Below are 23,685 nucleotides of genomic sequence, written 5' to 3' on the forward strand. Positions count from 1 at the left end.
CTTTCAACAATTTCATTTTGCTGTGGAGAATAGGGTGCTGTAGTTTGGTGAATAATGCAATGTTGTGCACAAAATTCATTTAAAGGTGCATCATATTCATCACCCCTATCACTTTTAACCATTTTAATGGTTTTACCAAGTTGATTTTCAACTTCAATTTTGTAGAGTTTAAACATTTCCAAGGCTTCATCTTTACTTCTAAGTAAATATATATAATAATATCTTGTATAATCATCGATAAATGTTATGAAATATTTTGTCTCCTCTAGTTTGAACAAATTTAAGATCACATTCTTTTAACCGATTTAAATGGAACCTTAGTTAGTTTCGCTTCTACACAAATCTCACATTTGTGATTATGATCAATTTCAAACTTTGGTATATAATCCAAACCAATTAATCTACGCGAAGTATCAAAATTTACATTTCCTAATCTACCATGCCATAAATTTGACTCAAGAATATAAGCAAAAGATGTGTTATTTTTATTAATAGAAAATATTGGTACAACAGTCATTACATTCAATTTCAAGAGACTATTACTCATGTATCCTTTACCAACATACATACCACTATTTGTTAATACAAATTTATCAGACTCGAAAACAAATCTAAAACAATTCTTACTTAACAAAGAACCACAAACTAAATTCTTTCGGATGTCTGGTACATGTAGTACGCTGTTGAGGGTAAGTTCCTTTCCTGATATCATCTTCAAAACAACTTTCCCTTGTCCAGCCACAACAGAAGTAGATAAATTTCCCATGAATAGTTGCTCACCATTTGCAGCCTCATTATAAGTAGTGAACATCTTTTTGTTTGCGCAAATGTGTCAAGTTGCCCTAGTGTCAACCCACAATTCCTTAGGATTTCTAACCAAATCAGCCTCAGATACCATAGTAGAGAGATTGATGTCATTTGCCTCGTTAGAGATGTATTCAACTTCTATCACATTCGCTTGATTGGTAGTCTTCTTGCTTGTACTTCCGTGATCATTTTTAGGGCGGCGGTAATCAAAAGCACATTGTCCAGTCTTGCCACAGTTATAACATTTTCCTTTGAACTTTTTATTGCCATTGTTGTCGCCTTGTTTAGGACTATCTCCAGCAAACTTCCTCTTTTTGTTATGTGGCTTGTGCACTTGTTCAACAACATTAGCCTTGGACTTAATGGGATTTTTACCATTCCTCTTTTCAGTTTTCCGGTTATCTCCCTCAATTCTCAGTCTTACAATAAGTTCATCCATGGTCATTTCTTTGCGTTTATGTTTTAAATAATTTTTGAAATCTTTCCAAGTCGGTGGTAATTTTTCCACTAACGCAATGACTTGGAAAGACTCGCTCAAAGACATAACCTTAGCATGAATATCATGCAAAATTAATTAAAAACTTTGAACTTGAGAAATTACCGTTTGGGAGTCTACCATAACAAAGTCTAGAAATTTACTGACAACAAATTTCTTTGTGTCGGCATCCTCTGTCTTGTATTTTTTCTCCAAAGAATCCCACAATTCTTTTGCTGTTTTCAGAGGACTATAAACATTATACAACATATTGTCTAGGCCATTTAGGATGTAGTTTCTGCACAGAAAATTGAAATGTTTCTAGGCGTCTACAGCGGCAACAACTTGATGATCACTTTCATCATTTTTAAGTACTGGAGCCTCTTCACAGAGAAACTGATCAACATTTAGAGTTATAAGATAGAATAGCATTTTCTGTTACCATCTCTTAAACTTGGTGCCATTAAATTTTTCTAGTTTTTTCTCTATGATTTATTGGAACTTGGACATGATTCTAGATAGGGACCGAAGTCGTTGTAACAATTGGAGTACCAATTTTAGTTGCAGTAGCCATAATATCTAATTACAAAAATCAGAAAAACCAAAACACAAATTAATTTTCTAGTTACTAAAACCAAAAAATAAATTATAACACAAAATAATTTTACTTTTCTAGTTATTAAAACCAAAAAAATAAAATACTATACACTAAATTTCTGTAACACTGCTACACAGAATAATATTTTGAAATTGTTAACGACAACAGTTTATTCCTACTATATGTCAAAGAAAATAAACAATACAACAAAATTGACTTTTTACGGCATTATATCAACGGTGTTAGGTTTTTATTCTTGGCAACCCCGCTTGACAAAACTCCTTTCAGATGTATTTATTTTCGCACTTTTATTTCAGTGAGGCTATGAGTTTATTAGATGCGAATCCAAACCCGAATCGAACCATGCAGAGAAGTTTGTGATGTTAATGCCTTCAAGATTGCCACTTCGCTGATTATTACGGGGGTCGAGCTGCCCGGTCAGCTCGCGGCCGAAGCAAAATGCAAAATTGTATTCAAAATTGCATGTCCGTCGTTGCTCGCTCGAGCCAAGGAGTTCTCGCTCGAGCTAGGGCTTGCTCGCTCGAGCCAAGGATTGCGTCCATACAAAAACCTGAAAAAGTGTATTCCTCGCTCGAGCCAAGGCACTAGTAGAAATCATGAAAAATACACTCCTCGCTCGAGCCAGCAAAGCTTCGCTCGAGCGAGCCTCAGAATCCGGATTTTTCAAGGAGTTTGTTTTCTTCCAAATCTAGGATTACTTTTAGTTCTCTATAAATACTTGGTTTTCTCCCAAAACTAGGTGATTGATTGAAGTCCTCCAGATCTTCTTTTTGGTTCTTAAAGTTTATATCTGGGGATATTTTGTTTGTTTTCTTTGATGTTTTTATTGAGTCTTCAACTCATGATTTAAAGAGAGTACATCAAAGGTTTGTTTGTTATACACAAAAGAGAGAGTTATTCTTCAATTGTGGATTCTGAAGAATTCGAGCCTGAAGCTTTGGTGGAATCCGGAGTGGCTCATCAGAAAGACAATTCCGTGGTGAAGATGGGGTTGGAAGAGGCACATAGAGGTTGGTTCAATTAGGCGTTGTGGATTCGCTAGGTAATTAAGAGTATACCTGTGTAATTCCTTTAAATCTTCTTAGTGGATTGTTCTTGTGGCTGTTGCCCGTGGTTTTTTGATCACAGTTGGAGGTGTCCAATTGTGATTTTTTCCACGTTAAATCGTTGTGTCTCTTTGTCTTGATTGTTTGATTGGGATTGTTATATTCTGCTTAAAATTGATACATAATCACAAATCAACATCTAGGGGATTTCTAGATTTTTCAAACGGTATACAATAAACGCACGCCTTCTCACTTTTACGACTTGCTTTTTTTGCACGTCGTAAATACTTTTTCAACCACAGTATGTCTATTGCGTAGGCCGTGAATGGTAATAAAGATGATTTTTTTACAGCTTGCAATGCACGCCATAAATAATAAACTTTTCTACGGCGTGCATATGGCGTGCTGTTAATACATCAATTATACACAACGCACATATGTTAGCCCACTTTTCATGGCGCATACAATGCTCGTCGTTAAAAGAATTGCACTTTTTACGACGCACACATCGCCTGCCGTTAAAAGTATTGCCTTTTTACAACGCACCATGTCGTGAATTGTATGATAAAAAAAGCACCAAAATGAAATTTGGGGTGCCAATCACCAAAAAAAAAATATTAGAATTTTTTTTTTCCCACACTACAACAAAAAGAGTCTTTGAAGACGAAAGTTAATGACGAAAATAAATTTGGTCACGAAAGACACACCTTTTAGTGAATAAAATAATATTAGAAGTATGATAAAAAAAAAATTAGATTGATATTTTAATCACATTTGATTTGATTAAGTGTGAAAATATTTATTATTTATACTTTTCAATTAAGTGTGATTATATATATATTTTTTTAATCACACATTCTAATTAACATGTGATTAAAGACCACGTAAAAAGAATTAAAAATATCTCACTTTTAGTAAAAGTATCATTAAAAAAATTAAAATAATTTTTTAATCACATTTATTTGAATGAGTCAAATAATATTTTTTTTAATCACACATTTTACATAAGTGTGATTATATATTTATTTTACTACTCTCTCTTTCTCTCACACACACGCACACACACAATCAATTCCCAAATTAAACCCTAACACACCTACCCCTCATCTCATCGTATTCAACATTTGTCTCACACTCGTCTCTCACTAGGAATGGCAACGGGGCGGGGCGGGGCCGGGGATCACCCTCCCCGTCCCTGATCCCCGATGGCCAAAACTTCCCCGTCCCCGACCCCGATCCCCGACGGGGAACCAATCACAGTCCCCATCCCCGTCCCCAACGGGGATCGGGTTTTCCTGACCCCGAAATTCCCCGATCCTCATCAACAGATCAAAAAACAACATCACCACCATCAGATCAAAAAATCAATAACAGATTAAAAAAATAATAATAACAGATTTGTTTTGTTATGGTATTTCATACAAACCTTCTACACAAAAAAAATTCGTTCAAAAAAAATAAAAAAATTCACACAGATCTGTTACAGAGATCTGTATTCGTTCCAAAAAAAAAAAAAATTACATACACAAACAGATCTCTATTCGTTCAAAAAAAATTAAAAAAAAAAAATTGTATACATACACAAACCCAAACCCTCTACACAAAATAACAAAACAAATTTGTTATTATTTTATACAAACCCTTTACACAAAATTTGTATTTCATACAAACCCTCTACACAAAATTTGTTTCAAAACAAGATCTGTGTCGGTGGAGGACGATCGGGGGAGGAGGACGACGGATGAGGACGATCGGCGGAGGAGCACGACGAAGGAGGACGATCGGCGGAGGAAGACGACAGAGAAGGACGATCAGCGTCGGAGGAGGAAGAACGACGGAGGAGGACGACGGAGGAGGCAATCGGCGTCACGGAGAGGTGCGAGAGTGAGAGTAGAAGAGAGAGAGAGAGAGTCGAAGATAAAAGAGAGGAGAAGAGGCTGCGGTTTGCCAAACCCTATATATGTTATATATATATATATATATATAAGGGCAAAACAGTAATTTTGCATCGGGGAAAACGAGGCGGGGATCGGGGCCGGGGTCGGGGCGGGACCGGGGCTGAAAAATGTATCCCTGTCCCCGGCCCGTATATCATCGGGGATTTAATTTTTAATACCATCCCCAGTATTTTTCGGGGATATTTTTCGGGGAATCACCACTCAATTCGGGGTCGGGGGATCGGGTCCCCGTCGGGCCGGGTTCCAATTGCCATTTCTATCTCTCGCTCCTCTATCATTAGACTGCACCATCTCATTCTATCACTTTGAAGACCTCAAACGGCAAGAGGTGAGGTATGTCTTCTTTTCTCCCTCTCGCTCTCTTGCGCCGCCGACTACACTCCCTTGAACGGCGATGTTTGAACGACGCTGCCCCTTCGTCTCTCGCACAGCTGATCGCGAGTAGAACCAATCGTGTCCTTCTCTTTGGTCGTTGCCCTCTCTCTAGTTACTGCCCTCTTCCCATCAGTCTCCTCAATCTTCCTTCCTCTACCGGACTCGATCCTATAATTCCTATCTTCTGTGAGTTTTGGTTTTTAAACGCAAAAGATAGGTTCCAATCTAAGAAATGCAGAGAAAATAGTGCCAAATCTTGGGGTTTATATAATATGAAAATATTTTAGCCTGTAGTTTATGATGTACATATATATGAACATATTTATAAAACAAATCTAGTGCTGTATTGTTTCATTAACTGGAAATATTGTTGGTGGATTTCTGTTAATTCTTCATCCTTTCATCTTCTTGTTTTGTAGATATTGTTAGAAGCTTCCATGTTTCTTACATCAATAAGCTACTGTAATATTACCATCTATCATAGTTTATATGCATTACGTACTATGCACATGCAGCAGGAGCTCTTTGTTTTGCATTGGAGAATAGATGAAATAACCACCCAAATTCTGCTTTCAAATTTGCTGAGTAGTTTTTACACACACACACACACACACACACACACAAACAAATCACCAATTTTGCATTAAAGTTGTGGTTAACTAAAAGAAAAGCACATACTTTGTAAGGCAATGCCAAAGTCTTTATCATTCTCTATGTTGCACGACAATCTAAGGCTTTTGCTGAATATGATTGTCTTCTCTATTGAAGGTAAATAAACATATGATCGGAAAAATCAAGTGCCCAAATTATATATTTCAAAAATAATCCCATTTTGGGTGTCTTACAAATACCAAACATTACTTGTTCCTACCTGTAAACTATGATTCGAAGGGTTGGCAAATATAATATGCCCAATCTCATGTCAGTTGCATGAAACAAAATCACATAAATAGTTTCAATAAGATAATGAATTGGAATTTTCTCAAATATTTAAAGACAAATATTCTTTGGGTGGGTTCTAAGTGGGTGCAATTTGGATTTTGGTGAGTTCACGAGTACATGTTAGGCTAGCCAACCCTACTAATGTAATGGACCCTGACTGTTAATGTTATGCATTTTTGCTACGTTGGGGGTTCTAGGCTCAAGTGGTATGATCTTATGCATCATGTAGGATCACGTGGTTGGGCTGTCATTGAGTCAAGCCGAGTTGAGTAGCCGTGCACGATGAAAATTAGTTGTGCTCAAGCTCAACAGAGAATTGTAGCTAAGCTCGGCTTAGTTAGCAGTGTTGGGAATCGAATTCAAACATGTCTATATTTATCTTTTGTGAGTCCAAGTTAGTGGTCTTTGACGTATTCAAAGTAATGGTATGATGTTTCAAATTATGTAGGGATGTCAAGTGGTGTCAAATAGTTGGATTAGGGAAGACTGATTGTTATTTCTCGTGGGATAGTAGCTATTTTTCAAACGTGTTTAGTGTTTCTTTCTCAATCTCTATGTCTAGCATATATTTCTTTCTATTGTAAAAATACCATGAGCAGTTGGGCAACTTGAGCTTTGCTTGTCTCAATTCGATTGTATAAAAGAGCCTAGCTTGAGCTCCCAGGAATATAAACAATACAACTCACACATATCAAATGTAAGTCATTAAGATACAAAAGAGAAAAACTACAAGACCAACAAAAAATAAAATAAAAAATGGACCTTTCAAATGCTCTGAACAAGCTAACTGGATGGACAATCACTAGCAACCTCAAATATGTCTTCATAATTCCAAAACCTTAACCCACCATAACCCATAAGCATTCACTGTAATATCAAAGAAACCCCAAAATTAGAAGGGGAAAAAAAACCTATTGAATAACGATATAAAATATACATACATGTATAGGAATTTAGATTTGTTAAAAGGGTTTGGTGTTTTGGTCATCGGGCTGTGTAGAGATATGGTGATTTGAACTCTAGGGTGTGTTGTGAAGCAAAGAGATGAAGGAGCGAAAGAGAAAGAGTTAAAACAGTGTTTGTGGCTAGCAAGTTGGGTAGTTTACAATTCTCATTCCAGTCCTTGTAATTGCACATAAATAAATAAAAAAAATTAAACTGGTCTCATGCCACCACATTCACATCAACATGAAAAACACTATTAAATTCCAGTCCTTTCAATAATTAATTTTTTAATTTTCCCTTTTCTTCAGCATTGCATGCTTTAAGCTTGAAGAATATCACACTGCCAAGGAAGCATTGGAAAATGGTGCTTCTTTAGCACAAAATGAATCAAGATTCACCAAATTGATTACAGAGTGTGATGAAAATATTGCAGATATGTACATGCCTATACTTATATGTCGTGTTACTTCTATGTTGAATAACAGAACAAGCCTTTAATAGTTTTTATAGGTCAGTTTTATTTTTTTACTAAATTATTTTTCTGATATGCATTAGAAGTGTAGTTTTTTTTTTTTTTTTTTTTTCATCTATTGTTTCAATTGCTGCCTTTATCATTAGACTGCTGCCAATGCTAGCAGCTGCTTGCCATTGTGATGACAGTACTATCTTTGTTTTTGGTTGTTGTTGGCACCAATGCCATCATTTATTTTCCTTGATTGCTGTTAATTTGTTGTAACCAATATTAGTCTGTTAGATTGTTTTTTTTTATGCTAGATGGAGTATTCTACTTCTGGAGATACTGTCCTAGCTCCATATAGTTTTTTGACAATGATTAGTTAAACATGCATTCATACTATCAGAAGCCAAAAGAAGTGGTAGTGACAATATTTGCAAAGGGTGTACCAGTAGAAAATGTTTCTATCAACTTCGGAGAACAGATAGTAGGTCAAATCTACTAGACAATTTCTTCTGTTATGTCTTGTTAAATACTATTTTCAATCATTATTCTTGAATTTTTAGCTGCCTCTCCAAGACTTCATTATCTTCTAATGACAAGTTGATGTACTAATCAATTCTATTTAACTTTTTTGTGCAGCTAAGTGTTACTCTTGATGTCCCTGGTGAAAAAAAGTACCATTTTCAGCCAAGACTATTTGGAAAGGTATTGAATTTTACTTTTTTACATGTTCAACTCTTTATTGTGAAGTTTTGTTACTCTTCTAACACCTATCGCACTATGTTTTCTTTCTAGAGTTGACCTACTCTTTTGGCCTAGCTTCCTTCAAATTCATCCCCATAATAGCTATGATGGTATATTGCTATATTTAGATCCCATGAGGTGGGGAAAATTGGTTGATAGCTAGGCAATCTATCATTGTTATGTTTGTAAGGTTTAGGAAGTTAGTTTGTGAATGCTGTTTTGGAGATTGCTTGATCATGTTGCGATTAAGATATTTGACTGGACTGTTTAAGAACAATGGCTAATATATTTTGAAGTTGGGGGTATTCATTAAAATAAGCACAACACTTTGTCACATGAAACAAAATCGACGATTTAATTAAACACCAGAAATAAAGTTCTGTGAGGGTGATCCAAAAATAGTGTCTTTTTTGGGGCCATTGATTATCTTATTAATTTTGGAAACATTTTGTTGATGTTTTAAAATTTCTTGATCATTTCTTAAAATCTCAAGAAATATTTTTGTCCTTGAGTTGTTGGTTTTTGTACTTATGTGAAGTTTCTTTTGTCATGCAGACAAGAAATGCAGCAACGTTAGTTGCTCCAGCTATTGCCGCGGGTTTAGGTGACACATACATTGGGCACTCTCGTCCTTGTGATAGGAGCAAGTGGATTTGCTACAGCTACAGCTGCAACCGCTATAGGAACTGTTGTCGGTAGTTTTAGATAATCTCTTAATAGTTGTCGATATGTTTAAAGAGTTAGATATGCATAGTTTTGGATGGTTTAAATTTTTTGTACAATTTAGAACTTAAGGATATAGTTTTCGAATGTTTGGAATGTATAGGCAATTGTTGAATGTTTATAATTTATGAATATAGTTTCTTTTTGATGTTTCAAACAATATTTTGGTGGTTGATTGGTGTTTTGTGATTCTTGTTTGTAATATTTGTTAGATTGTACAAAATTGGTCAAATAGAACCTGTTGAATTTAAAAATAAAAAAATAAAAAACTGCATATTTTACGGTAGGCACAATAAGTCGTTTTATTACATATTTTACGGCGCACAATCAGCGTCGTTATTTGTCTCACCAATTAACGACGTGCAAAAGTAGTCGTAGAAAAAGTAACGACACACAAAATTTGTTGTTAAATAGTTTTTAACGGTGCACTATAGCATGTCGTAGAAAAAGTAATAACGACGCACAGAATCTGTCGTTAAATAGTTTTTAATGGCGTACGAAGCATGTCGTTGAAAGTGAATGACTTTCCATGACTGGTCATAATATGACACGCTCTGCATGTCATAGAAGGGTTTTTACCGCGTGCATTGCGCACCATAAAAACCCTTTTTGGTTGTAGTGATTACTACTATTTATCAAACAGTATATGACTACTATTTACATTTTCCAACCAGAATATTGCTTTGTAAAAGCACAGAAAAATTAATACAATGAAGACACTGAAAATAACTATGTTTTAAGATTGTTGGACAATCTTCATTGTATTCAAAGAATAGATTAAGGAGAGGAGAGAGACTATTTGATTACAAAAATCAAAACAGCATAATAAAATAAAATAAAAACAAAAACAGATTCTTATTTTTTTACTTAAACAAAATCAGAATCTAAAAAAGAAAAAATACTTAAAACTGAAATTAAATTAATTACTTACCTTATTAATTTTTCGAACAAAATTTTTGATCAAGTCCAGTATTTAACACTGTGTTCTTAAGACAGATTCGTCCTCTCCAAGGTGTTTTCAGATTATGTACGTCTATTTCTCAAGATAAAATGATCAACAATGAATAGTAGCAGTATTACAAACTATTCACACAACGAACACACTTAGTGTTTATACTATTTCTCACAAAAAAAATAATGCAGCAAGAATGCAGAGAGCAATAGCAGATTTAGGACGAAATTTCTCAATTAAAAAATCAATTGAGGGACTGCCTATTTATAGATGAAAATAGTGGCTGTTTGGTTTGAATCCAACAAGTATGGCACCTGTTTGAACAGATCTGGTTTGATTTGAACAGATACAGGTTTGAATTTTGAATAAATAAAAACTGTTTAGGTTTGAATTTGAACAGATTTGGATTTGTTTGAACAAATATGTAACCTATACAGAAATTCTGAAGAGGTGCAAACCAAAATTTGAATTTTATTTCCAAACAAAAAATAAAAATAAAATTCAAATGTAATGTTTTTGGCCAAAAAAAAAAGTATTGGGCCGGACAAGCTCAACCCAACCCAACCTCACACCATGCGTCCAAGCCCGACCGACCGATTGGACGGACGGATGAACGGCGACGGCGGCACGTGTTTATTTTTTGGGTCCAATGGGTCTATCCCACTTCACCTATAACCTCTCCATTCTATAAACTTGGGGTGCCCCTTGGGGCCCTTCCCAAGTTGCAAACTCAAACCTTATAAACCCACAAAAGTTTGCCCACCAAACCAATATGGGACAAACCTTTAGTTCAAACCTTTAAGGAAACTTTACTAATATACCATTTCCATGGAACTCTCTTTGGCTTCAATTTTCCATTCACGTGATAATGGTTTTGAGAAACCAAATATACTACGTGAATTACAACGCGACATAGAATCCGTTACCGCTTAGACCTGCCAACTTTGGCGTATGGATCCCACCTACGACCAAAGTTGAGGAAAAATCTGATTTTTCCAAAACCATTTCTAACAGGGAGAACCCTAGGGGCGTTGGGAAGACAATAGTAGCAGTGAGATGAGAGGGAGGTTACACAAAGTAGGTGGTGGCAAGGTAGGTGGCGGCTACGATGACGGTTAGGTTTAGGGTTAGCCAAAAGCCTACAATTGGTGACTAAAACTAAGTTTGGTCGCTGATTATATGGATTTTAATGACTAAAAAATTTTTAGTAGCCCAAAGTAAAGCTTTTTGGCGACTAAAAAAATTTAGTAGCCAAAAGTCTACAATTGGCGACTAAAAATAAGTTTGGTCGCTGATTATATGGGTTTTATCGACTAAAAAAATTTTAGTAGCCAAAAGTAAAGCTTTTTAGTGCCAAAAAAAATTTTAGTAGACAAAAGTCTACAATTGGCGACAAAAAAATAAGTTTAGTCGCCAAAAGTGGTCATTTTTAGCGCTGGAGAACTAAAATCCTAAGGCGGGAATAAAATTTTTTGGTGACCAAAATTTTGGTAGCTGAAAGTGCATCTTCGGTGACCAAATCCGATTTTGGTCGACAAAAGTTAAGGTTTTTAGCAACTAAAAAACAATTAGTAGCCAAAAGTATAGAATAGGCGACTAAAAAATATTTTTAGTCGCCAAAAGTGGTCTTTTTTTTATTTTGGTAGTAAATAGTTTATTTTACATAAATTATGTTCAATAAAATAATTATGTTTATATATATACTTTTATATTAATATGGATGTATGTACTATATAAATAATATATGTTGCATATATAATCATGTGGTGGTATAGAGGTGTAGTGGGAAGAGCGTGGTGTATAAGGTTTATGGTGCGGAAGGTTGGCGGTTCGAGTCTCCGCAAGAGCGGATCAAATTGTTCTACAACAAATTATCGTCATGAATGGCACTTGATAGCGTCACGAATAGTGCCTACCATGACATTAAAGTGTCACTGAAAGGTTTTAGTCTTGATGGTGTAATGACACTTACAAGTGTCACTAACTCTTTTTTTAATGGCGCTTGATAGTGCCACAAATAATATCTACCATGACATTAACATGTCATTGAAAGTTTTCAGCCATGATGGTGCAGTGGCACTTGCAAGTATCTACCGTGGCACTCATATCTACCGTGGCATCGATAGAAGTGGCACTTGTTCAAAATGCCACAAGACCAAAAAATGTCATTAGAAGAATAGTTTTGTGGCACTTTCAAATGTCACTAAATTAAGAAAATGTTGCACGACAATCTAAGGCTTTTGCTGAATATGATTGTCTTCTCTGTTGAAGGTAAATAAACATATGATCGGAAAAATCAAGTGCCCAAATTATATATTTCAAAAATAATTCCATTTTGGGTGTATTACAAATACCAAACATTACTTGTTCCTACCTGTAAACTATGATTCGAAGGGTTGGCAAATATAATAAGCCCAATCTCATGTCAGTTGCATGAAACAAAATCACATAAATAGTTTCAATAAGATAATGAATTGGAATTTTCTCAAATATTCAAAGACAAATATTCTTTGGGTGGGTTCTAAGTGGGTGCAATTTGGATTTTGGTGAGTTCATGAGTACATGCTAGGCTAGCCAACCCGACTATTGTAATGGACCCTGACTGTCACTACAGGAAATGCCACTTTTGGCGACCAAAATATTGGTCGCCAAAAGCCCCATTTTTGGTCGCCGAAACAATTAGCGACTAAAATATTTTGTCGCCAAACTAGTCGCCTATACCCTGTCGGCGATAGTATTGGCGACTAAACTATTTTTGGTCGTTGAAAGTGAATGTTTTGGCTACTAAACTCTGGTTAGTCGGCAAAGGTTATCTTTTGGCGACTAAAATATTAGTCACCAAAAGTGAACATTCGGCTACCAAGCTCTGAGTAGTCGGGAAAGGGTATGTTTTGGCGACTAAATATTTAGTCGCCAAAAGTGTTCAAATAAAATAAATTAAATTTTCAGCGACTAAAACTTTTTGTCGGGAATAAGTTTTAGTCACAACATTACTACATTTAGGGACTAAAGAATTTAGTCGCCAAAAATATTGAATTGTTAATTTTATTAAACTTTTGGCTACTAACCATTTAGTAGCCGAAAGTCTTCATTTATTTTTATCTACTAAATTTTTAGTCACCAAAAATCTTTGGATTCTTTATGGCTACCAAATATTTAGTCACTAAAAATATTAATTTCCTTTTTGGCTACCAATTGGTTAGTCACTAACAAATTTACTTCTTTTTTTTTTCGCTACTAAACATTTAATTGCCAAAAACTTTATTTAGTTTTTTTTTATTATAATTAATTTCTTCACAACCTGTATTTATTTCGTACAACCTGCACCCTGTATTTAAACAAAATAATACATATATCTATTTCTATTTCGTTTCAACAATACAAAAATTTGATCTTTTAACATCAAATTCTATACAAATCTGAATTATCCAACCCAAAATAATAATTCCATACAAACAAATGATGGGAAAATTCTACATCAAATGTCATTTACAGAATATTTTGAAAGTGTAAACATGATGGAAAAATTAAATTTATTTACTAAAACACTTGCTTAATTTAACAATGAAGCCATTGATGTAAATGCTTCTCATCCTTCAAGCTTGCTTCATATAGTTTGGTACCTTTCTTTCTGAAGACACCAACTGCAAAATAAAGCAAATGTAGTAATGCAATCAGAAAATCAAGAAATGGAATGGAAAGATGCAAGAACATTTTCCAATACACCCATTGCCCACGTCTTATAAAACATTGTAATAATCGCACCTTCAAATATAGTAGGAAGCTAAAAATCAAATATAGTAGGAGGCTAAAAATCATTAAGTGATCTATAAGTAAATCCACAACTATCAATCATTAATCTAAGATGCAACAAAATTTGGTATTTTCTCAAGCATAACTTAGCAGTCAAAATCATTAACGCATAACTAAAAAATATATATCATTTGACCATATTACTACAAATATTCGATTAACGTAATTTTTTTTAATAGTAGTCAATGAGCCTTGCATAATAAATAATTTAAATTATTAAAATTGTCTGAAATGGACTCAGTCGAGCTCTCATACCAGCTTGTTGAATTCGATGTGCTCAAGTTTAGACCAAGTAGTAGAAATGGGTCTTCAATATGCAGAATGCCCAAAATTGACTTATTTTCATATGATTAAACTAACCAACACATTCAAATAAGTACAAGAATCTGAGTGAGTTAGAGCATAAAATTGTCTTCAATCCACCTAGTTCTAACTAAATATGAATAAAATATATGGGGATTCATCAACGATTGAGAATTTAACCACAACATATCTCATCAATAAATGCATACAAACAAACACAATGGTGAGATTATATCCAAATTTTTGATGACCATGTTCCATGGGGCTTGGCTAATTATGCAGTGGTTTGATTTGCTATTAATGTCTATCTCTCAATAAAATCACAATACTCTGTAACAGAGTTACAATGGTGTACATATATTGGTGACCATGTTCAATTGTGAAAGCAGATTGAAACAGATTCAAACACTCCATGTTCCAATTGTTTCTGATAAATTTGTCACTTGAGCATAGAATCAAACACTTGGTGGGCAAAAAATTTAACAATCCACATATCAAACAAACAATCACCTAAACCAATGATCCAAATTCAGAGTTTATGATCTAAATTTTCTAAATAATAATAGACCATAGATAATGAACCCAACAAAATACTAAAACCCAGATGAATGAAGCAAATGGCATTACTAATCCGTAAAAAAATAAATGAAAACCTGGAAGAGTGGGCATGGTGCAAGAAGCGACGGGCTTGGGCGACTTCTCAACCTCGATAAGGTACGTACGGCAGTTTCCGGCAATGGAGAGGCGGGTGTGGTAACAGAATCTGGGAATTATCCAAAAAAACTACAAATCAAACTCCTACGGAAAAAAAAAAGACAATCTGTAAAAATAATTTTCTTGTAGAATATTTACTCTTAGAATGATTTTTGGGGGAATTGTTGTTGGCCAACATTTGTTGTAACTAGGTTCATATATTTTTTCAATTTTTTATTACATATTTACTGTCGAGCACAAATATTATTGAAAACTGGTAACCATTACTCATTGGGTTGTTAATGTTAATATATGTAATAAAAAGTGCATTCAAATTTATAACTTAGCATTATTTGGTTTGAGTCATCGTGAAATACTGAACATAGTTAACATAACACCAGCAACAAGAAAAATTGAAAATCAGATAATATGAAATTATTCTATAATACCCAAGAATAACACACACATGAAAAGATTAAGCACAGATCTGGGCTTAAAAACATTCATAATGCTATTTGTAAATATATATATATATATATATATATATATATAAAGTAATTCAAATGTGATGCTGGATGATCTCACATTATGGATGAACCTAGTGTACAAAACTCCCACTAAAGTAGGGTCTGGATATACAACCTTACCCCCCATTATGGATCTGCAAATCAAATATTGTTTGCTGGATGGACAAAATTTATAAAATTGTATGTCCTATTCAGTTTGGTTGGACACCCATTTGAGTGAAAGAAGTAGAGATCTTTTATAGCTAATCATTTCAAGAAGTGTGAGATCTCTCAAATTTCAATCTAGAATTCAATTGGTATATCCCTTAAAATCTTTAAATTACAGAGTTATTAAAAGTGCTTTTGAGTTTCAATAAAAACTATATCCCAAAGAAATATTTTTAGTTATGAGGTTGTGGATGAGAAAAAGAGAACACAGGAAAAGGCCCAATCTAAATTAGTTTGAGATTCTAGGTACCACAACCTAGTATTTCCGTTAACCAAAAACACCATATAAGACCACTAAAAAGCAATAACATCATCTCCATATAAACAAAAACTCACTGGAAGCATTTAAAATCGGGCTCATTTCATTTTGAACTTATAAAATTCAAACCACATCTAAAAAAAGTAATAACAGTTACTAAAAAACTACAGAATGTAGAATAGCAAGTCCTAAGTACTGACAAAAAAAAGACTCTTACCCAGTCCAGCCCGTCTGGAAAAGGGTCAACCACAAAAGTTGGAATCTCCTCCATCAAATTGTCTGGATTTCCTGAATGCAAAACCCTAGTGAATCCTCCCATATCAGAACCTGGCATGGCTTTAACCTTCTTATACCAATAATACATGATCTGGCACTGCCACTTGCTGTAAGGTGCATCTGTGGCTGAGAATGAACAAATTATAAGGAAATATTAACCCAAAGAAAAGGGACTGGTTTCTAAAATTGAACCAATAGGTAATTCTCCAGTAATTATCAAAAAGGTAGAGTAGCTTATATTCTAATGTTGCTTTAACTAGTAATTTGGTCTGATTCTAATAATTTTCTTCACATAAGAAGCACCTAAGGAATTTTAAATGCTCCTCACGTAAGAATGAAAGCAAAATCTGCTGATTCTTGTTGTGATTGAATCATTAAAAAGTAATATAGTACTGATAATTGTCAAGGCTAACCTTTCTTCTTCTCCTTTTTTGCCCCTCCAATAATGCTCCATTTGTTTGGGAATGTTTTCTGCATTACGTAAAATCTCAAGCTGAACTTATTTATGACTGATGCAGATACATTCTGATTGTTGTAACTGATCAAGTATTTGTAAATCCTTTGCCAAACTTGGCATATGGAGACCAACCAGTTGCATTCCCATTTTCTACATAAAACCAAGTAACACCAACAACAACAGAGATAACCACCAAGCCTCACAGCAGCTAATCAATCAAACCACAACCTCAAATCAGAGCATACCAGCATACCACAACCTCAAAACAGAGTAGGAACAAATCGTATTCAACAATTTATCCAATTGGAAATCACAAAAAAATTGAGGGAAATCGTATACAAATCTTTATTCACAAAGAGTGTACATATATATATATAGAAAAGAAGATACCTGGTGCGAAATGGATGGAGAAGAGTGCTTTCGGTGGTGCCACATCAGTGAAGCAAAATGAACAGAGAAGAGGGCTTTCAGTGGTGCGATTCGAACGAAGAGAGAGGGCTTCCGGTGGTGCGATTCGAACAGAGAGAGAGGGTTTCCAGCATTGCTCGGGTGCATGCGAGAGGGCGAGGAAGAGATCGGTGAGAGGGTTTCACGAGCTCAGACTAGAGAGAGAGCGAGAGACAGACTGGGTGAGATTAGGGTTTTTTTTTTTTGGGAGGGGGGAGGGGGGGAATGGGAAAAAAATAAAGGGGGGAGCGGGAATGGAAAAAAATAAAAGGGCGGGACTGAAAAATTAAAATAAAAATAAAAAAATAATTAAATAAATTTATTTTTTGTTAAAATATATATATTTTTGTGGTTAATGAATTTTTTTTTAATTTTTTTTTAGTTATTAAGATTGAAAATTTATTTGTTTCATTTTTATTTTAGTGAAAAAAAATATTATTATTTTTTATTTTGTAGAAATAGGGGTAATATATATTTTAATGAAAAATATTTTCCACTAACATAAAAATTAATTTTCTGTAGTCAATGAAAAATAAAAAATAGACACAGAGAGAGAAAGAAAGAGAGAAGAGTGATAAGTGAGAGAGAGAGAGAAGAGTGAGAGAAACAAACAGACACATAGAGAAAGAAAGAGAGAAGAGTGATAAGTGAGAGAGAGATAAAGAGAGAAAGAGATATATATATATATATATATATATAGAGAGAGAGAGAGAGAGAGACATATAGAAAAATAGAGAGAAACAAGAGATGAGAGAGATATATAGAAAGAGAGCGAAAAGAGATGAACGAGAGAGAGAATAGAAAAATAAAGAGATAGAGAGAAGAGAGATGAGTGAGAGAGACAAAGAGAGAGAAAAGAGAGATGAACGAGAGAGACAGAGAGAGAAAAGAGATGAGCGAGATAGAGAGAAGAGAGATGAGCAAGAGAGACGTAGAAAGAAGACAAATGAGAGAGATAGAGAGAAGAAAGATGAACGAAAGACACATAGACAGATAGACAAACAGACAGAGAAAGAAGAGTGATGAGTAAAAGAGAGAAAGGGAAGAGTGGTGGTAGTTGAATGGCATTTGCAGTAGTGGTAAATGTGGTAGAGAAGATGGGTGGTGAGAGAGAGATATGAGTGAGAGACGAATAGAGAAAAGAGATAGAGAGACAGAGAAAGAGACAGAGTGATGAGCGACAAAGAGACAAAGTGATGAGCGAGCAAGTGTGCCGTCGCAAATAGTTTCGTCTCATATACCCACTTTTCTTGTAGTGAGGAATGAGAAGGAGTTGTGTGTGAGAGTGAGATGAGAAACGGAGAAGGGTTAGGCAAAATTTTAGGGGGAATCCCAATTTGAGAGGGAATTTCAAATTAAGATAAAAATTTTGTGAAAATATTTGCTGCTAATTTTTTTAGAGATGTGAAAAATAGATCAGGCTTGTTAAAGTAATATTTTTTAATTTTATTTATTGTTTATACTTTTTACTTTATTGGAGTTTTATGACTCAGTTTGTGAAAAAAAAATTACAAAATTTAGAAATATTTAGAAAGTATAAATTTAAAAATAAGTCTTACAAATCAGATTTATTTACTCATAAGTCAATTGTGAATTTTTTTTACACACTTAGCCCTCGTTTTGATAATGAAATTTTTTTAAAACTTTTTAAATATATGTTTTGTGTCTGTAAAATGATTATTTCATTAGTACTGGTAATAACATTGAAAAATTTATTAAAATGATAAATAATTGGGATATTTTGTCTTTTATTTGTGAATTTTGATTTATTCTTAATTTATTAGTGTTATTGAAATATGATGATGTAAAAAGTATAAATAGTTTAATTGTACTTTTTAAAAATAATAAATTTATTATTAAAAATTAAATTCATCAGACTGACCTGTAACTATGCCTTTAAATTTTTGCAATGTAAAACTATCGACAAACAGCCAATAACAAGTTGCCCATTTTAGCATACCTTTCGCGTGAGGGCCCAATTATTACAATTATTAAAAATAATAGTCTATTTTCAGAATTTAATTTCTTTTTAAAATACAATTATTACATTTTAAAAATATTAATTTTTAAAAATTACCTTTTGATAGTATATTTTTTTAGAAATATCAATTGTTATAATTGTTCTGTTTGTATTATTAATGGATTTAAAAAAAGGACAAAATAAGAAATTCATATTATTTTAATAATTAATTTTTTAAAAAAATTAATATTTTTAGATAATAAAAAATAAAATAAGATATTAATAATTTTGGATGGTGGGTGTACAACCTAAAAATAAAAATAAAAATAAAATAAAATAAAATAAAATAAAATAAAAATAAAATAAAATAACTATTTTGTTTAGTCAAATTTTCAAGTGGAGACTAATGGTATTGTTATTAATAAAATAAAATAACTATTTTGTTAATTTTTTTATTTTCATTCGGCTACCAAAAAATGTAGTAGCCAAAAGTAGGTCATTGGCGACTAAAACTCATTTTGTCGCCGAAATTTAACATTTGGCGACCAAAATTTTGGTCGGCAAAGATTAAAAATAATTTTTTTATTTTCATTCGGCTACCAAAAAATTTGGTAGCCAAAAGTAGGTCTTTGGCGACTAAAACTCATTTTGTCGCCGAAACTTAACATTTGGCGACCAAAATTTTGGTCGGCAAAGATTAAAATTTAATTTTTTTATTTTCATTCGGCTACCAAACAATTTAGTAGCCGAAAGTACGTATACAGCGACTAAAAGAAATTTTGTCGCCGAAACTTGACATTTGGCGACCAAAAGTTTGGTCGGGAAAGATTAAAAATTAATTTTTTTATTTTCATTCGGCTACCAAACAATTTAGTAGCCGAAAGGTACCTCTACGGCTACTAAATTTTTATTTAGTCGCCAATTGTCATATGTTTAGCTACTAAAAATTGTTTTAGTCGCCAATTGTAATATCTTTAGCTACTAAATTTTTTTTAGTAGCCAATAATCAACATTCCCCTACTAAAAAAAATTAGTAGCTAAAAAGTTGACTTTTGCCGACTAATATTGTTTTTGGTAGCCAATTCCGTGACTTTTGGCGACTAAATTAGTTTTGGTAGCTAAAAGTGGTCGGCAAAAATGCTTTTTCTTGTAGTGTGTTAATGTTATGCATTTTTGCTATATTGGGGGTTCTAGGCTCAAGTGGTGTGATCTTATGCATCATGTAGGATCACGTGGTTGGGCCGTCATTGAGTCATGCCGAGTTGAGTAGTCGTGCATGATGAAAATTAGTTGTGCTCAAGCTCAACAGAGAATTGTAAGCTCGGCTTAGTCAGCAGTGTTGGGAATCGAATTCAAACATGTCTATATTTATCTTTTGTGAGTCCGAGTTAGCGGTCTTTGACGTATTCAAAATAATGGTATGCTGTTTCAAATTATGTAGGGATGTCAAGTGGTGTCAAATAGTTGGATTAGGGAAGACTGATTGTTATTGCTCATGGGATAGTTGCTATTTTTCAAACGTGTTTAGTGTTTCTTTCTCAATCTCTACGTCTAGCATATATTTCTTTCTATTGTAAAAATACCACGAGCAGTTGGGCAACTTGAGCTTTGCTTGTCTCAATTCAATTGTATAAACGAGCCTAGCTTGAGCTCCTAGGAATATAAACAATACAACTCACACATATCAAACGTAAGTCATTAAGATACAAAAGAGAGAAACTACAAGACCAACAAAAAAAAAAAAAAATGGACCTTGCAGATATGTACATGCCTATACTTATATGTGGTGTTACTTCTATGTTGAATAACAGAACAAGCCTTTAATAGTTTTTATAGGTCAGTTTTTTTTTTACTAAATTATTTTTCCGATATGCATTAGAAGTGTAGTTTTTTTTTTTAATTGCTGCCTTTATCATTAGACTGCTGCCAATGCTAGCAGCTGCTTTCCATTGTGATGGCAGTACTATCTTTATTTTTGGTTGTTGTCGGCACCAATGCCATCATTTATTTTCCTCGATTGCTGTTAATTTGTTGTAACCAATGTTAGTCTGTTAGATTTTTTTTTTTATGCTAGATGAAGTATTCTGCTTCTGGAGATACTGTCCCAGCTCCATATAGTTTTTTTGACAATGATTAGTTAAACATGCATTCATACTATCAGAAGCCAAAAGAAGTGGTAGTGACAATATTTGCAAAGGGTGTACCAGCAAAAAATGTTTCTATCAACTTCGGAGAACAGATAGTAGGTTAAACCTACTAGACAATTTATTTTTCTTATGTCTTGTTAAATACTATTTTCAATCATTATTCTTGAATTTTCAGCTGCCTCTCCAAGACTTCATTATCTTCTAATGACAAGTTGATGCACTAATCAATTCTATTTAACTTTTTTGTGCAGCTAAGTGTTACTCTTGATGTCCCTGGTGAAAAAAAGTATCATTCTTAGCCTAGACTATTTGGAAAGGTATTGAATTTTACTTTTTTACATGTTCAACTCTTTATTGTGAAGTTTTGTTACTCTTCTAACACCTATCGCACTATGTTTTCTTTCGAGAATTGACGTTCTCTTTTGGCCTAGCTTCCTTCAAATTCATCCCCATAATAGCTATGATGATATATTGCTATATTTAGATCCCATGAGGTGGGGAAAATTGGTTGATAGCTTGGCAATCTATCATTGTTATGTTTGTAAGGTTTAGGAAGTTAGTTTTTTTAATGCTGTTTGGAGATTGCTTGGTCATGTTGCGAATAAGATATTTGACGGGACTGTTTAAGAACAATGGCTAATATATTTTGAAGTTGGGGGTATTCATTAAAATATGCATAATACTTTGTCACATGAAACAAAATTGACGATTTAATTAAAAACAAAAAATAAAGTCATGTGAAGGTGATCCAAAAATAGTGTCTTTTTTGGGGGCCATTGATTATTTTATTAATTTTGGAAATGTTTGTTGATGTTGTAAAATTTCTTGATCATTTCTTAAAATCTCAAGAAATATTTTTATCCTTGAGTCGTTGGTTTTTGTACTTATGTGAAGTTTCTTTTGTCATGCAGACAAGAAATGCAACAGCGTTAGTTGCTCCAGCTATTGCCGCGGGTTTAGGTGACACATACATTGGGCACCCTTGTCCCTATGATAGGAGCAAGTGGATTTGCTACAGCTACAATTGCAACCGCTGCAGGAATTGTTGTTAATAGTTTTAGATAACCTCTTGATAGTTGTCGATATGTTTAAAAAGTTAGATATGCATAGTTTTGGATGGTTTAAACTTTTTGTACAATTTAGAACTGACGATATAGTTTTCAAATGTTTGGAATGTATAGACAATTGTTGAATGTTTATAATTTATGAATATAGTTTCTTTTTGATGTTTCAAACAATATTTTGGTGGTTGATTGATATTTTCTGATGCTTGTTTGTAATATTTGTTAGATTGTACAAAATTGGTCAAATAGAACCTGCTGAATTAAAAAATAAAAAAATAAAAAAACTGCATATTCTACGGCAGGTATAATAAGTCGTTGTATTACATATTTTACGGCGTGCAATCAGCGCCGTTATTTGTCTCACTAATTAACGACGTGCAAAAGAAGTCGTAGAAAAAGTAACGATGCACAAAATTTGCCGTTAAATAGTTTTTAATGGTGTACTATAGCATGTCGTAGAAAAAGTAATAACGACGCACAAAATCTGCCGTTAAATAATTTTTAATGGCGTACAAAGTATATCGTTAAAAATGAATGACTTTCCATGACTGGTCATAATATGACGCGCGCTGCATGTCATAGAAGGGTTTTTACGGTGTGCATTGCGCGCCGTAAAAACCCTTTTTTGTTGTAGTGATTACTACTATTTAGCAAAAGTATATGACTACTATTTGTATTTTTCAACCAGAATATTACATTGTAAAAACACAGAAAAATTAATACATTGGAGACACATAACATAAATCTGTCTTAAGATTGTTGGACAATCTTCATTGTATTCGAAGAATAGATTAAGGAGAGGAGAGAGACTGTTTGATTACAAAAATCAAAACAGCATAAAAATAAAATAAAAATAAAAACAGTTTCTTATTTTGTTACTAAAACAAAATCAGAATCTGAAAAAGGAAAAATACTTAAAACTGAAATTAAATTAATTACTTACCTTATTAATTTTTTGAACAAAATTATTGATCATGTTCAGTACTTAACACTGTATTCTTAAGACATATTTGTCCTCTCCACAGTACTTTCAGATTATGGACGTTTATCTTTCAAGATAAAATGATCAACAATGAATAGTAACAGCACTACAAATTATTCACACAACGAACACACTTAGTGTTTATACTATTTCTCACAAAAAAAATAATGCAGCAAGAATGTAGAGAGCAATAGCAGATTTAGGACGAAATTTCTCAATTAAAAAATCAATTGAGGGACTGCCTATTTATAGATGAAAGTAGTGACTGTTCGGTTTGAATCCAACAAGTATGGCACCTGTTCGGACAAATCTGGTTTGATTTGAATAGATACAGGTTTGAATTTTGAACAGATAAAAACTGTTTAGGTTTGAATTTGAACAAATTCAAATATGTTTGAACAGATATGTAACCTATATAGAAATTCTGAAGAGGTGCAATCCAAAATTTGAATTTTATTTCCAACCAAAATTTGAAATAAAATCAGACAGGATTTATTTCCAAACAAA

General features: G+C 33.5%; 2 protein-coding genes and 1 long non-coding RNA gene across 4 annotated transcripts; 2 read left to right on the plus strand and 1 right to left on the minus strand.

The window, feature by feature from the left end:
• Window positions 1-5,160: 5,160 nt before the first annotated feature.
• LOC114259445 (protein SGT1 homolog A) lies at window positions 5,161-9,248 on the plus strand. 2 transcript variants are annotated; one of them, XR_003628295.2, is made up of 3 exons: window positions 5,161-8,112; window positions 8,264-8,329; window positions 8,924-9,248. XR_003628295.2 is itself a non-coding variant. In XM_082874349.1 (3 exons), the coding sequence occupies exons 1-3, from the start codon at window positions 8,010-8,012 to the stop codon at window positions 9,065-9,067; spliced, it is 309 nt and encodes a 102-aa protein (XP_082730475.1). In that variant the 5' UTR covers window positions 5,165-8,009; the 3' UTR covers window positions 9,068-9,248. The 2 variants fall into 2 exon arrangements, 1 of the variants encoding a protein (XP_082730475.1); XM_082874349.1 differs by having other exon boundaries at window positions 5,165-8,108.
• Window positions 9,249-14,812: 5,564 nt separating this feature from the next.
• On the minus strand, window positions 14,813-16,780 carry LOC145792349 (hydroxyproline O-arabinosyltransferase 3-like). Its single transcript, XM_082873098.1, has 3 exons — window positions 16,535-16,780; window positions 16,063-16,247; window positions 14,813-14,922 (listed from the first exon to the last, which is right to left on the minus strand). The coding sequence occupies exons 1-3, from the start codon at window positions 16,596-16,598 to the stop codon at window positions 14,860-14,862; spliced, it is 312 nt and encodes a 103-aa protein (XP_082729224.1). The 5' UTR covers window positions 16,599-16,780; the 3' UTR covers window positions 14,813-14,859.
• Window positions 16,781-20,735: 3,955 nt separating this feature from the next.
• LOC145792806 (uncharacterized) lies at window positions 20,736-22,370 on the plus strand. Its single transcript, XR_014332722.1, has 3 exons — window positions 20,736-21,227; window positions 21,384-21,449; window positions 22,044-22,370. It is a non-coding gene; the product is annotated as an uncharacterized LOC145792806 (long non-coding RNA).
• Window positions 22,371-23,685: the final 1,315 nt, after the last annotated feature.

This window comes from Camellia sinensis, chromosome 6 (assembly GCF_055761805.1).
Source record: "Camellia sinensis isolate YWXY chromosome 6, ASM5576180v1, whole genome shotgun sequence".
NCBI classification, from domain to species: domain Eukaryota; kingdom Viridiplantae; phylum Streptophyta; class Magnoliopsida; order Ericales; family Theaceae; genus Camellia; species Camellia sinensis.

Excerpts from the sequence above, each read along its gene's own strand:
- LOC145792349 (XM_082873098.1), bottom strand. The coding sequence starts at position 16,598 with ATGCAGAAAACATTCCCAAACAAATGGAGCATTATTGGAGGGGCAAAA. Across the intron at positions 16,248-16,534 it reads AAAAAAGGAGAAGAAGAAAG|CCACAGATGCACCTTACAGC; the intron begins GTTAGCCTTGAC and ends GTTCATTCTCAG. Across the intron at positions 14,923-16,062 it reads TTCCAGACGGGCTGGACTGG|ATTCTGTTACCACACCCGCC; the intron begins GTAAGAGTCTTT and ends GATAATTCCCAG.
- LOC114259445 (XM_082874349.1), top strand. The coding sequence starts at position 8,010 with ATGCATTCATACTATCAGAAGCCAAAAGAAGTGGTAGTGACAATATTT. Across the intron at positions 8,109-8,263 it reads TCAACTTCGGAGAACAGATA|CTAAGTGTTACTCTTGATGT; the intron begins GTAGGTCAAATC and ends TTTTTTGTGCAG. Across the intron at positions 8,330-8,923 it reads AGCCAAGACTATTTGGAAAG|ACAAGAAATGCAGCAACGTT; the intron begins GTATTGAATTTT and ends TTTGTCATGCAG.